At 44.8% G+C, this 15,215-nt stretch overlaps 1 protein-coding gene across 2 annotated transcripts in view; it reads right to left on the bottom strand.

The window, feature by feature from the left end:
* LOC308191242 (uncharacterized protein) overlaps positions 1–13,360 on the bottom strand; it is a 37,153-nt gene extending 23,793 nt beyond the window's left edge. Inside the window, exon 1 of one of the 2 annotated variants that reach the window (XM_080583488.1) lies at positions 12,558–13,360. In XM_080583488.1, the coding sequence (XP_080439614.1) occupies positions 12,558–12,620 (63 nt within the window). In that variant the 5' untranslated portion in view covers positions 12,621–13,360. The remainder of the gene's footprint in view (positions 1–12,557) is intronic. The other variant, XM_080583489.1, reaches the window with a different exon arrangement.
* Positions 13,361–15,215: the final 1,855 nt, after the last annotated feature.

Below are 15,215 nucleotides of genomic sequence, written 5' to 3'. Positions count from 1 at the left end.
CTAAGTAATTCAGGACGTAGATGGGAGAGATTCTCCAGCTAGCTGCAGAAATTTCAGTCTCTTACTGTGCTACAGAAACATGAGCCAGAATCCCACGCTGCTGTTTTTGAGTTTCAGATTAAAGAATGCTAATGTTTGCACCAAACCATTTTGACAGATGCAAATGCCATTAAAACATCAAAGGACTTGGAAACACACTTGAAAGCTTGGCCTTGCCCAGACTGCTCAGTGGAACCATTGCTGAGCACAGCTGTTGTCACGTTACCTGTACGAGTCCTGAGCACAGTTAAGCTATATGGACAGATAAGGATGAACAATATTCAGCAGACTGAACTGAACAAACCGTCCTCCCCTGCAGAAAGGTCCTCCTAAGTTATCCCATCTGATGTTCTTGGCAAACACTTGATATACCCTCTTTAACAGCTGGATCAAGTTCCGTCTAGAAAACAGTAAGATTTCTTCTTTCCAGTAGCAATAGCCCTCAGATCCATACAGGATGGAAAATACAAAGTTGAAACATTTTAGCAGTACAGGAGGACTGTAATCTATACAGCAAAACACACCCTGCCATGAAGGTACTGGTAAAATGTTGTTTTTGTATCAATATAAGTGAAGCATATCCTATGCAACTGAAACAGTTCCTAGTAATAGCAACAAAACTGCACTGGTACCTCATACCACACTAACAACTTCTACCAGCACAACTTCATCAGCCATGGCTGGCATACCTACAGCAAAAACCTGTGCCATGTATCTGGCTTCAACACTGGTAATACCATCAACCGGCAATATGAATAAAATATTGTGGTATCAACCTATCACAAGATAGCAACTAAAAAAGAATTTAAAAAAAATATATATCTTGAACTCATTTGCCCTCATTTTGTGCCTTCAGAATGCATGCTTCCAGATGTTTCCAGCCTTAGTTCCCCACAGCATTTTTAGTTATCTTATGACTCCAGTAATGAGGTTGGTGAAAAAAATGTGGAAAAAAATGTTATGACACTTGAATCATAGTCAAAAATATTTTGCAATATTGCAATAATGGTGCAGCTTTGTACTGAAAGCTGCAGCTAAAGAGAAAAGAAGTCCATCCACAGGGGATACAGGGATGTCTGTGGGGAAAACAGGTTTTGGTAAACCCCTCCCCTAAACTTGCTTTTCAGGGAATGAACTATTCTTTCCTGGAAATTAAATCGCTGAACTTAGATCGAAGAAGCACAGTGAGACGTGTTTGCTATTGAGAGCAAAAACTATTAGACATAAAAAAAATCGCTATAAGCAATGTAAATGTGGGAAAGCACCAGTGAGGACCCCTTCCCTCTCCCAGTGGAAAAATAGCTTCACACACCCAAAGCCACAGGAATTGTGTGGGTGCTGTATAGGAAGGTACTAATGCAAACACATGGAAAACTTGTTACTCACAGCATAATGCCTGCATGGCCAACCGGCAAAAGGTTTATTGTGTGTATCACAATATTTTCTGTTTTTCATATAGTCCCACTTCCTAGAATCATGTGGTTATGTGAGAATTTTGGCTTACAATTAAGAAAAATGCATGTCTGGCCTTTATGGGTGTGGAAAAGACCTGAAAAAAAACATATGGCTTAAAAATTAAATCTTACTGTATGGGTTTATCTCAGTCTTTTAAGCCAAAATGGTAAACCTTAATTCCTGACTAATTAGAGCAAGGACAAGTCTCCCCTTCCCCTCTAAACTGATTACTGTTTTTCAGCAGTTCAGACCAATGACAGTGAACTCATTTGCAAAGTACTTCAATCTGATCCAGTAAGCTATGTATACCAGACTGGCAGTAAAATATGCTGTGGTATACCTGGGTTAACGGAGATTAAATTCATCAGACCAAATCTAGGTATCTGCAGATTTTCTGTAGCGTTCATGTATTTACAGTCCAGTCCTACGACACTGTAGAGCTCCCTCAATTCCTTCTGCTGTTGCTGACTGTACAGACTAGTCTACACCAGCTGGAATCACATCCTAATAAATTTAGATTAGGACTTGACGTGACACCCTGAAATCCAGAACAGATTAAGAAGCAAGAGGAGAGGGGAAAAAAAAAAAGGTAAAAATACCTAGTTTCCAGTCAGATCGACCCCCTGTAGTAGCTGTACGTGCAGGTATACAAGCCTCAGCAGCAACTGCGAGGCATGGATAGGAACAAACAGCTAGGTGAGGGCCTGAAGAGCAGGAAAGCAGAAACCTGGACCCCAAAACCCAAGTTATAGTGAAACCACATCCAGGATCTACAAGCAAGTCCCAAACGCTCCAGCATAGCTGTCTTGATGAACATGACTGCCAAGTGCTCAAAACTAAGGAACAGGTTTACAAGAGGGAGCGGACAAAAATAAAAAGTATGGGAGCATGGAAGTTTTACATTTCCACTGTTCACCCTCTGCTAGCAATGTTTTTTTTCTAGTTTCTTGTCTGGAGCATTCAACATATGAAGCCAGACAGATCTAAGCAGATTTACAACCATTTTCAAAGGAGCAGTTATTTTAGACTTTAAGATTTCTTTGTCTTCTTGTTGCTGCTTATTGTACCCTCTGGACCCAAGGACAGCTCTTTCTCTCCTCAATAGAGGGCTACATCTAAATGAACATTGTGTGGAAGCTAGATCAACTCAAAGGAGCCCCCTGTGAGCACTGTGAAAACAAGGAACAACAACAACAACAACAAAAAAAAGATGCTAGGAAAAGTCCTGGAAATTTCCTCAAACCTCTGCAAAGTCTAGCATGGAAATATTCCAAATGGAAGGAGAGAGGGAAGGCAATTTTTGTGTAGTTTTCTTTCGAAATGAACAGGAAAAAGTTATATTAAGTAGCATTTTAAATGGTATAACTGATATATACCAATGTTATGAAATGCTTTTTATAACTAGTTTCACCAATTACCATTACCTTACTTCAAAATTTATAGTAGTAATTACAGCTCATGATGCTGTAGTTAAAATTTAGCGTTAATTCCTAGTATTGTAATTAATGCAGCATGGTATAAAAAATAAAAACTGTAGAGCCTCACAGATACAACCTTAAAAATGACCAGATCAACAATACTGATGATCTGTTTCAGCAATATTTCCCCTTATTTGTCAATTGGCAAAAAATATCCCCACATGCTTTCACATGCAGCACAGCTCCAACTCTGTATTACTTTACAGCACAGAATTTATACCAGCTTAGAAATATCACTAGCTTCTCTATCATGTACTAATTACAGTATTTTTCCTACTTTTAAAAGAGTTTCAACAAATAAGGAACAATTACAGATTATTCCTTCATTTACATTTTTCTGCATAAGAATGAGGGGGCAGGGTCCGCTTTACATCATCACCTTTCAAGATCTAAAATGGTACACTTTTACAACTCCATGGCTCTTCAGGTATTAGCCGAGCAACTAAAGTCCTCAGGTGGCCTTTTGGCAAACTTTTCGACTCTGACTCTTGACTGGCCTCCAGTCTCTCTTTCCTTAGCCCCATGGCACATAGAACTGCCTCTTTCTCCTCCCAGGCTGCACCCTATCAAAAGGAGATACAGAGGAGTAAAATGAGTACTGTGCTTTAAATTCACCCCAAGCTCATGACTTCAGTATGCCAGCGAGAAATTAGAACATAAGACAATTCACTTCCTAACAGTCATCATGACTAATGGTGTAATAGTCTTGATATGATTTCCTCTAGCTCTTTTATGACACGATCACACAATAATGTCTAACTAAGGAATGCAAACTCCTCGATATGCTTGCATACGCCAACCTACGCAAGCGTGCATACTATATTCTAATTGGGGTTGTGCATACTTTAGTATTAATGAGGAACTTCCCTTGGGAAGTTACAGGCAGCAGTTAAATGAAATCAAAGATTCAGCTCACTGCCTTTCCCATTACCTGCAACACGCTTTGATCAGCAGGGCATAAACAAACACATAAACATCCCATCTCTCCCAAGTTCAATGAGATACAGCAGAGTTCAGCTTCACAGGCAGCTTTCAGTCGTGACTCCTGACACTGCCCATCAGACTCACCTACACAAGTTTATCAAACTTGGCACATGGCAAACTGCTTTGCTGCACTTAGGAGTCACTAAAGGCAAGAGCAAAATGTGCAGTTGGGTATGATTGTTCCAGTTTGGGAAAGCTAAGAGCAACAGGGGTGCTTGATGGTGGAAGGATTGGGAGGGTACAAGAAAAGGGGGTGGGGGAGTCCATGAACCATGCTGACGAGGGAGGGAAGAGTCAGAGCTCTCTTCCCAAAGGCACTCCCATACTGAAAACGGGTCTTCCATCTTTCCTCTGCCAGACTTGGTGAACCCAGCTTTAAGCATGAATCTTTGATGACTGTTACTGAACCCAGCACCTGCCCTCTCCCATACGTCACAGCAGACTGGCCAGGCAGGGGCACAAGGCAAGCGATTTTTGCAAGGTCCCTTCCCAGCAGGGCACAACGCAGACAGCTGAAGACAAGACAAGGGAGGTCTTGCCCTTGCAGTGGGCTTAGCAAGAGGCCAGGGCAGCAGTCCTTGCTTAGGAAGGGCAGCAAAGCAGGACAGGAGGGTTTAACAACCCCAGTCCTGCCAGTGTTTCACAGGCAATGGCTTTGTCTTTGCTTGGTGTCAGATTCAGCAGAGCTAACAATTGTATCTGGCTATGACTCCCTGCCACAGGGCTGAAGAATACTGACATGTCATGATGTGTCAAATCACCCCTGTCACTCTCATACACAAGAGGTATGACAGGTCATTGTAGGTCTGCTCTCAAGAAACAATCATGGTAGAGAAGGTGTGAGCACAGCTATACCTACAGCAGGAATTATCAGCATTACTACTTTTGCCTGAAATAGGGGAACACCCTGCACTCCAAACGTTTGTATACTCCTGCTCTGCTAGCATTTACCCTAATAGAAGGTGATACAGATGCACCCATAAGACTGCTGTTTCAAGTTGGGCCTCTGCTAACAGTTACAGCTTGTGAACAGTTGCAGTCATGCAGAAATTTCAAGCTAATGGTCCACAAAGGATGACTGTGAATATCAGTAACATAATATAGGCTGAAACAAGAATGCATAGATTAGGATAGCAGGAGCTCTCCCTCCTGCAATTCCCCACTCTGCCATTCGTTAAAGAAAGGATCTACAAATGGCTTAGATGATAAGCAATTTTTTCAAGGCAAGCAAGATCTGCACCTTTACCCCCAGACCTCCTCCAGCACAAATCCTAATTCTGGCTCTTTGGCTAGCAGTTTCTGCTTGTCTGAGGGTCATCTCTGTAGCCGAGGTAACAGTAACCCCTCCTACCTCAGACATACTCCGAGGACAAGTCAGTGAGCATCTGCTCAGAGCACCCAACATGCAAAGCCCTGTTATAAACTATGGATCTGACTGCAACTATAAGAAAAGTCTTACTCAATCTCTTCACCAACAAAAGTGCACTAACTGCCCATACTGTTCCTTCACTGTGTCTTTTGCCTCCAAGTTCTTCAAGATACAAGACATGTTCTTAAAATATTTTCCTTTTGTGCTGCAGAAATGCTTAGTACACACAACAGATACATTTTTCACACAAAGTAGTGTCCCAGATTAGTTGTTTCAGCTCCTTCTTCTGGATCACTGTTAGTCTTGTTTCACACCTGTGCTATACCCATCTCACAGTCCAGTCAATGAAAGGACCTGCCCCATAACCTTACGTATGTCAGGTATCCACAGTTGCCTATTTCTCACCATGTCCACATTCACACAAGTCCCTTTCTATAATTCTGACAATTTTACGAGCTTAGGACACATGGCATCAGATATTTCTTGCTGTCTAAGCCCAAAGCAAGTATCTCCACTGAACTGTTCTTGAAAACCAAATCTTTACAAACAAGTGCTTGAAATTAGGTGCACAGGTCCTCACCTATCCACACACTAATTTATTTATTTTTAAAATCTCTTGTTCAAGACAAAGGAAGCTTGGGTGGTTGCTTTTTTAAGCCTTCTGCTTTAGGAACTTTCAGGTTACTCTTATGTCCCATTTCAAGCCTTCCCCTACAATCAAGACAGCAAGGGGATTTCTTGGATGAAAAATAAAACAAAACAAAACACCACCAAAATCCAACACTCCCCCTTCTACTGTTACTCTCACATCATCTGTTAATTCTGAAGCTGTGGTTTTAAGAAGCCCACAGACAGAATTACTTGTGATAAAGGAAAAAAAATAATGTTGGCAACATTGAAATTGTTCAGTCAGGCTATGCTTATCTAACTGTTTCTGAATGGATTCAGGTACTTAATTTTAGGAACCTGTTCTTAAACTCTTGACTCAGGATTACTGCTTACCTTCAGCACAAAATTGCAATTCCACCAGGTCCTCTGACAACTATTCCAAGACAGCATATTACTGAAGTAATAATATATATTGGAGAGTTCTTCTGTGTCATAACACTGTGTTTACAAACTGGAGAAATTCAGCTTTATTTTCAGTATTACATGGGATAACAAAGAAAAAGCAAGCAAACAAACAGAACACAGCTGATACTTTTGCACATGCTTGCCTCAACACTTCTGAATTTGGCACCTACATCTGTTAGTACCATTTCCCTCCCCCCCCCCCCAAAAAAAATGCACTTTGTTCATTCTTTTCCATTGTCACAATCAAACTTTGTGCACCACTGCCTTTTAAAATAACTTATAAAATGAAACATACCAGTAAAACTTATTTTTCAGGGCAGAATTGCCTTCATATTGTCTTGCTGAACTTGAGATTTCTATCAATGACAGTTTTCAGTGCACATGCGACCAATTAAATCTACCACTTTCTTGTTAAACTTTTTTCCTCAAAGCTATTTTGCTATGACTATTAAAGAGCTGGATTTGTTCCATTTTCCCACTTTTACACTCCATTGTGTATTCTCATGCCTTTGATATCACTATTATTATACACTTAGCACCTAAACAGGAAAACGTGATGCTGCATATAGAACTAAGGGAAAGGCCTCCAATATATCAGATAATGCCCACTGGGCAACTCAGCTGCCATTTTTCCATACATGCAGCCACAATTTTAGGCAGCTTTTTATGGCCGGACCCTCCCTTGTGACTTGTCACAGCACACAGTATGGTGACATAATTGGCATGCCTAGCCTTGCTCTTCCAGCAAAAGACACAGTCATTGTTCCAGCTTATGTTCAAGTTGCTCATGCTCTTTTCTTTGCACCTCTCAAGAAGGAAACAACTTGTTTTACTCAATGTGCAGAACGATAAGGTGGATGACATGAGGAATGCCAGAGGAAGGCTGCCTTCCCTGATGGCACAGGACAGACAGACTGATACGAGCTCCGTAGCAAGACAGCAGAAGTACCCGCGGATGAGGAAGAGAGTGACAGTGCAGTAATGTATTCCCTGCCATTCAACACAGGGCCAGTTAGACAGTGTTAAAAAGGCATTAGGTGGCTTGGGGGGGGCCATGTACCAGTCTCTCTAGATCACTTGTGCTTTTATGAAAATACAGAAACCCATAATTTACTATCAAAATAGTACTCCCACTTCTTTTCAACTGTCTTCCCACAACATCCTCTCTTCGTCCCCCACGTTTTTTTCATAATGTATAGTCCTAGCAGGGCTGTGCACTGTACTGCAGCCTTCTCAGTGTTACCCCCCCCCCCCCGGCCCATCCTGAGCCTCTTCTTGCCTACATCTGAAACATACTTTTCCAAGAGAAAACACGTTTCCTTGGGGAGACGCATAAAGGAAGAGAGAAACGTATTGCTAAAAATACCTATAAGATCCATGAGCTAGAAGGTACTTAGGCTCAAGCCTGAAATACTTCCATGTGCAAAGCAAGTTACGGAAAAATAGATGCAGAGAGGCAGCAGACAATAGGAAGATTTATTTGAGCCATGTACAATACCAACATTCAGGACCTAACCCTCGTTGTTCTAAATATTGTGTAGTGAGACACCTTTCCTGTCATGCAGGGCTGGAACATCTGTTCTTCTGTAAATCCAGAGGGGAAACACACACACCACACCTTCTCAACTTTGCTGCTATGCAACCTGACAGTCCTCACCTGTAAACACAGATAGTGATCTCTGAGTGCTTTAGAAAGGAGGCTGGTTCAAATGTTGCAGCCAGATTACATTTCACAGGGTTAGAGTTACCCTCAGACACCTGTACTATGGAATATCTACAGTACAATTCATGTGTACAAACAGCAGCCTAGGCTTCGCCCATGCCAGAAGGATTTTGCTTACAGCCCAGTCCCACTAAAGACATGGCCATGGCATCAGAGTTTTGCTAGACACCAGCATGGCTGGAACATCCTTCCTTCTGCTGTGAAATGAAGCATACCAGCAAAGCTGTACTCTTACTGGTGTACCCTTACCAAGTTTCAACTAGCACCTCCTGGCAGGGCAGGAAACTGTAACAAAGATGTAAGGGTCTAGTTAAGACTTATACTATTCAAAGAACATTTGTAGGCACTTTTGATCATCAGACCTATCATTTTTTGTGAATATAAAGGGTATATACTATAAAACTTACATACACTGATTTTTTGTAGCTTCTCAGCAACAAAGGGCGAAGCACCCCTGCTCCCATTAGTCTCTATGTGTTAGTTTAACACTGGTTTGTCTATCATTATGTGCATATGCAAGCGTAGCCATTACAGCCACCTTGTGGCAGCTGCAAACAATGGCCGTGTCCAAGAGGTTACAGGTCTGCTCCCGGCCCACCTCAGGCCTTGCGCCACACGTCAGCTGATTATCTCAGGGCTTCTGCGACCTAAAACAATCCTACCTGACATGACCAGGATCTTCTGCTCCCTCAGGCAGAGACACTTCCTGCTTTGGACTGAGGAGAATTTCACATATCCTTTAACAGTCTTCTGTAAACAGGTCCAGTGGTCATTTGCTTTCTGCCTCCCATATACTCAGTATTTTGAGACCTTTTTTTTTTTTTGGGGGGGGGGGGGGGGAGCACCATTTGTGAGGAGTATGCTTTTCAATCTTGTGTACCAATTTTTTCACTGATATGTCAGTTACCTGGAACACAGAGATACTTCCAACTCTACTTCATCTACTCTAGTAGATGAAGTAGATCTTCCAACTCTAGTTTCATCTACTATGGGGAAGGAACCCAATTTCTAGTACTGTAATCATAATCCTTCCTCCCCTAGACTAGAATATTTTGAAACTTCAAACTCTACTGTTGGATTCATCAGTGAAGTGACAGTCGTTCCCCACCTCTCCTCCCCAGAGCTCCTCCATACCAGTCTCACTCTGTGCAAGGCTCAATCTCACCAGCATGCATACGACTGTGCTCTGCATATAGGTGGCACATGCAAGGGACCTCTAAGTTTGTGAATCCCACTATGCACCTTGGCATGACCCTGATAAGGATTTGGGAAATTTTGTGTATGCTCTGGGGCAGGGACACCCACGCTAGATGCTGTCTAAGCACCAACAAGGCCAGTTCTCACACACTGAGAATTTACATGCACCTAAATGTTTGATTTGAGACTACAAAGAGTTAGTGCAACATCTGAATATTTTCGTGGCTCTAGTCATCACGTACTTCTACGTGACTTACTGCAAATAGGATACAGTCTCATGAAGTTAATTTACGGCCAACTCTGCTTTAATGCAGTATTCTCTGAGCAGCAAGTTCACGTGTTTCCTCCCACTCCAGTTCACTTGTTGTATACTATCCAATTACAGTTTCTATAGCCACTCCACCTCAACCTCTTCTCACATCAAAACACCCTCTATTTTGTATATATCTACATATGTGTGTCTATTTACATACACATGTCAGGGTAAGCACCTTTCCCCCTTCTACATTTTTCCCACTGTCAAAACCAATATTCCTCCCACTGACTTTGCACTGAACTCTCACTAAAGTCATAGGGATTTCTTCTTTATCATCACCTAGCTGTAATCCAACCCCTGAACTGTGAGCTCAAAATCAGTCTTCACCACAGGCTCTGCTCTACATTCCCTGCAATATGTAGCATTGCACTTGATGGAACAGTGTTTAAAACAGTTTGCTGGGACAAAACCCATTCCCCATCTATTATTTCCACCAGAAGATCAAGAAATCTGGAATCATCAAGAAATCTTCAATAGAAGAGACCAAGTTAATGAAGCTTTCCCAAAACAGGTACCTTACCCGCTTAGGCATTGGAAACAACCGAAAACTTCACATCTAGAATAAACAAATGCATTAGCAACCAACGTTTTTTGCACTCATTAAGCTTTCACAGGTATCAACACATCACAGACAAGGCACAGACCTTCTTTATACGTTATGTGCTCTTTCCCACACCAGGTCTAACTTCCACACATGCTTCTTGACTATAGACCTGAAATGAGCTGACCTAAACACAGGCTTGACAACACCCAGAGTTCTTCCAAGTCAAGCAACTGAGTTAACCTGGGCTAATGAGTAAATCTGGGCAGCTGTTCCCACATACCTGCTTTAAAGGGAATATTTTTTAAAAAATTAGCTTCCATGAAGGTTTAAGGTAAGGTGTGTTTGTGACAATTACTGTACCTCAAGTCTTAGTTTCACCTGTCATAAGTGAAACTAGTTTAAGCCTGTCATAAGCTGACACTGTCCCATCCCCTGCCCTCCTTATTCCCACCCCCATGCTGCCCTTTCTCTTCTGACATATAAGCACACATGTGGCCTCACAATAGGCCAGCCTGGGAAACTGACATGGATAACAAAGGGAAGGCAGAACAGCTTCTTTCAATGACAGTGCCAGCTGAGAGGATTTGTGCAACCAAAGCCTGTTTACCTCAGCCCAGAAATATAAGGACTAAATGTACGATTCCCTCTTGCATCTAATCCAGCACAGGGATGGGCTGCTATCTCCATGTCTGTCATGCCCAGCTGCAAGCTATCCTTCTGCATCAGACCTAGCACTACCTGGCCACCGAAACATTTTCTTTTTTGTTTGGGGAAGGGGGTTAATTTTCAGTTGGAGCAATGATTGAACTGATTCATTCCTGCTCAATCACTAGATCTGATACAAAGGAAGCACCAGGAGCTCACAGGCAGGACTGGATGAGAGGAACTGGATCAGTCTTTCAGAAGTAGCCTGTAGTTACACTGGATTAAACACCATATGAAGCCACAATCCAAACAATTAAAGTTATTCAACCCCATTTCTCTGAAATCCCCATCTCAGCACAGTCTCCACAGCCATAAGCACTTAGCTGTCACTCTATATCACACCAGCCATTCCATGACTACAGTTCCACAATTGTCTATTGCCAGAAGTAAGAGGTTAGCATGGATAACAGCTGTAAACTTGCAATACAGTAGACCACCTTTTTGCTGGAATGTGTCATCCTGGCAGCAACAGGCTCTTTAACCTGGCACGAAGATTTGTAGCAAGACTTTGTGGCTAGGAACCAGGCTGGACAGATTCAAATAAGAAATTAGTGAGGGTAATCAGCCATTGGAATAATTTACCTGGGGAACCAGTGTAGACAAGATATCACTTGATATCTTGAAATCAAGACTGGGTACTTTTCTAATATAAGTTTGAATCTGATGCAGGGATAACCAGCTGCAAATGTAAATACCTGCCAGGGGTCAGAGTACAGTATCTGCCCCCAAATGCTGATAGTATGAACATCCACCATACAATCACCTTGCAGAAGAGGGATTTCAATTTCTCTCTGTATGGCCCAAGTGCTGAAACAATGGAGCACAGCCATACTTGCACTGAAGTCACTTGTAAGTACTTCATTAAATGATACAAAAGGAGTTCAGTGAGGAGCTGCAAAGTTGAAAAGAATTAGAAGTTTATCAGGTACAACTATTAAAATAAACTACCTATAACGTAGCTGAACAGTACCCAGTAAGCAAATATCAGGTTGGAGAGATACCAGATGACAGAAAGGATAATACTCTTAGAATCAAATATTCGGGGGGGGGGGGGGTGTTGGATCCAATTATGAATTTGAATTCCCTTACCAACAATTCCTGAAATTTTGCCTGGAATAGCCATGGAGACTGAACATAATTTACATGAATACAAACTGAGTAAATCAGCCTACTTTAAACCAGACTTCAGTCTATTAAAACAAATAAACAAAGGCCATAGCAAACTGTGGCTCTTTACCTCTAGAAGGCATTTGAAAAAAGCAATCTGTAAGAAAGGAGAGGACTGAAGGAACAAAACCAAGAATATCCATCTAAATTTAGCAGGATGAAGTAAAACAAGACCCAAGGAACGGCTCCTAGCAGCAAAGTCTTTCAGGATGTAGGAGAGGTTTCCAGAAGAAGCACCCAAGTCCTGCTGTTTCAGACACCAAGAACAGGGGGCTTCAGCAGGAGCACCAAGCTCAGGCCTAGTCCACTACTGCCATTAGCAATTACAGCATATAACTTCACTGACAGATTTATCAAGACCTCTGGGCTGCTGTGCAGACAGCACTACAAATACTACCCTAAGCTGTGAACTGGCAAAATGAGGTTCTACGTGGCCAGCTGAACTGTTCCAAACATTAACAGTAATTGAGAATTAAGAATAATTCAGATTTGGAACAACTTCAAACCTGATTTACAGATGCCTCCTCCTCACCCAATTCAGTTGCACTTCTGAAATCTGGGTCATCCATACATTATTCCTCCAAACCAAGACACCTCCCTCCCATGCAACTCTTTAAAAGGACTCTGCCCTTATCCAAGCCACCTTTAACAAGCCATGTTGGTTGTGAGAAACTCCAGAACATAAGAGCATCATGTCACAAAACTCTTGGCAGCATGTTACAGATGTGGCTTGGTCAGCAAGGAATGGGCAAGCAGTTCAAGGACAAGGCAACAGCATCTGTATCTAGCAGATACAGATATGTAGCAGATACATCTTCCCACAGATGAATGGAACTCAGATCTCCTCCCCTGCACCTGCACTCCTTGCTAGGTTTGATCCAGGGTCTCATCCAACTTCTGTAAATAGATGAAAGCATCAAGCACATGGATAGAACTGGTGGTGGGTCAAGCCACATTCTTGGAAGCTGGAAAGCCCCCCGACAGGTTGTTTGGGGCACTGAAGTTGCTGCCAGAGCTGCTGCAGCAGCCGGGGTCCACGGAGACGAGAAGGGAAGCGTGCAGCGGGCAGGTATCTTGCCTTCCCTTCCTCCGTGACAGGCCATAAAAGTCACAAGACGCCAGCGAGCCAAGCGGGGAGGAAAACAACGAGGCGTCCAGAGTTCAAACGCAGCCCTGAGCCGCCGGGGCCTCTGCCCTTGGCCGGGGCCGGAGCCCAGCCAGCAGCGCGGCGCTGCGGGGAGCCGAGCCCGGGCCGGGCCCACACTGCGGGCCCTACCTGCGAGGGGCAGGAGCGGGACCGAGGGGCGCTGCGGGCCCGAGCCCGGCTCCCTGGGGCTCCCCCCGACGGCGGCGGCGGCCCCTCGCCCACCCTCCCTGCCTCCCGCACCTGCGGGCCGAGCCCCGCGGGAGGAGGACGAGCTCCTTCCTTCCCCCTCCGCCCCGTCGGCTCCTAAAATGGTGGGCCGCCCTCTTCCCTCCTTCCCCTCCCCGCCGCGCCGGCCCCGGCGGCAGCCGCCCCTCCGGACCGACCTGGGCCCGCCCGGGAGCCGCCGCCAGGCCCGGGACGGGACGAGCCGAGCCGGGCCGCGCCGGGCCGGGCCCCGCGGCTCCCTGGGGGCCGCCCGCAGCGCCCTTACCTGCGCCGGCCTCACATGGCCGGGCCGGGGCCAGCAGCACCACGCCCCCCGACTCCCCCGGCGCCGCCGGTGTCGCTGCCCCCCGCCGCCCGGGCCGAGGCGTCGCTGCCTGCCCCGGGCCCGCAGGTATGTGGCGGCCCGCAGGTGAGCTGGGCACACCTACAGGAAGGCAGGCGGGCCGCCCTGATTGGCGTGCGGGGCCGGGCCGGCCGCGGGCAGAGCCGCCGGAGCCAGCTCGGTGGCGGGGCTGTGCTCGGGCTCCGCTCGCAGCCGGGCCGAGGAGCAGCGCTCCGCTCCGCGACGGGCTCCGGGGGGAGAAGGCGCCTCACGCCCTCCCAGGCGGCGGCAGAGCGGGTAGACCTGGCCCCGGGATCCATCTCCCCGACCGGCTCCAGAAATAGGGACTAGTTTTTGTGCTTTTTTTTTTTTCCCTCTCCCCAAACACATCTTCATTACCCGAATCTCATCTCTTCCCTCTTCCAGTCTTTATTTTTGCACGCCTGAACCCTTCCGCTCTCTACCTCCTCCCCCTCTCTCCAACAGGCAGCTAGGGTTTTAAGGAAAGCACCGGGTACCAGAAGAGTTGTCATCGGAGCGTGGGGCAGGGTTCAGACCTCAGAGATCCCGATATCGTGTCCTGGATCGTCAGATAAAGGTAAGGGAATATAACTGCTCAATTCGGAAGAAATTGTGCAGAATTTGGGTGGAAAAACTCTCAAAGTTCTACCAAAAGTCAGGATCCACAGCTGCCATTCTCAAGGATCCTGTCCTCCCAGGTACACAGGTAAATACCCCGAGGAAGCCTGGCTGCATAAAGGCTTTCTCTGGTTGTTGTGCTCAGCTGTGTACTGGAAGGGGACAGCATATCAGTTCCCAGTAAAAGAAGTTCTTTCCCTGTCTGCCAGCTTGACTGTAGCCATAGGGACAGACAGTCTGTAGGGAGGTTTCCCTGACTTGGCAGAGTAGGACAGAGGCCAGCAGAGAAAAGATATAAATAAATGCAGAAGAAAAGGGGAGGACAGCTAGGTACAAAACATTGTGAGTTTGGGAGTAGCAGGACAAAGTGAAATAGCACTAATTTCAGCCTTTCTTTACCCTGTGCCCTGAAACAGCTGATTATTGTGATCATAAAAGAAGGGGCAAATTTGGAAAGTGTGCGTTTTTCATTCCCTAACAACATAGAGTAGGTTGCTTGGTTCTCTGCTGCCCTGGTTTTATTACTTGCTGCACAGATACCTTAATTTGCTTAAAGGGGTACAGGATTTAGTGAGAATTCCCTTAATTGCAGTTTAGATTTTTTTTTTCACAATGGATGCAGAGGGAGCAAAGAATTACGCTAGACAAGTGAATGAGGAAGGAATTACCTATATTACATTTTCTGTCTCCTTCCGTAGATATCCAATGCCATCTCTTCCATGAATCTTTTTCCTAATAATTTAACGAGGCTGCTGATTTGTATCCACCAGGACATTCTGGAGCGAAAGAGAAGGAGGAGCCTGACCGAACAACTGGAGAAACCCTGTAGCC

The sequence above is a fragment of the Anser brachyrhynchus genome (genome assembly GCF_964034855.1).
Source record: "Anser brachyrhynchus genome assembly, chromosome: 1".
NCBI lineage: Eukaryota > Metazoa > Chordata > Aves > Anseriformes > Anatidae > Anser > Anser brachyrhynchus.
Note: the sequence above shows the minus strand (reverse complement) of the source record. Positions and strands in the feature narration are given on the sequence as shown.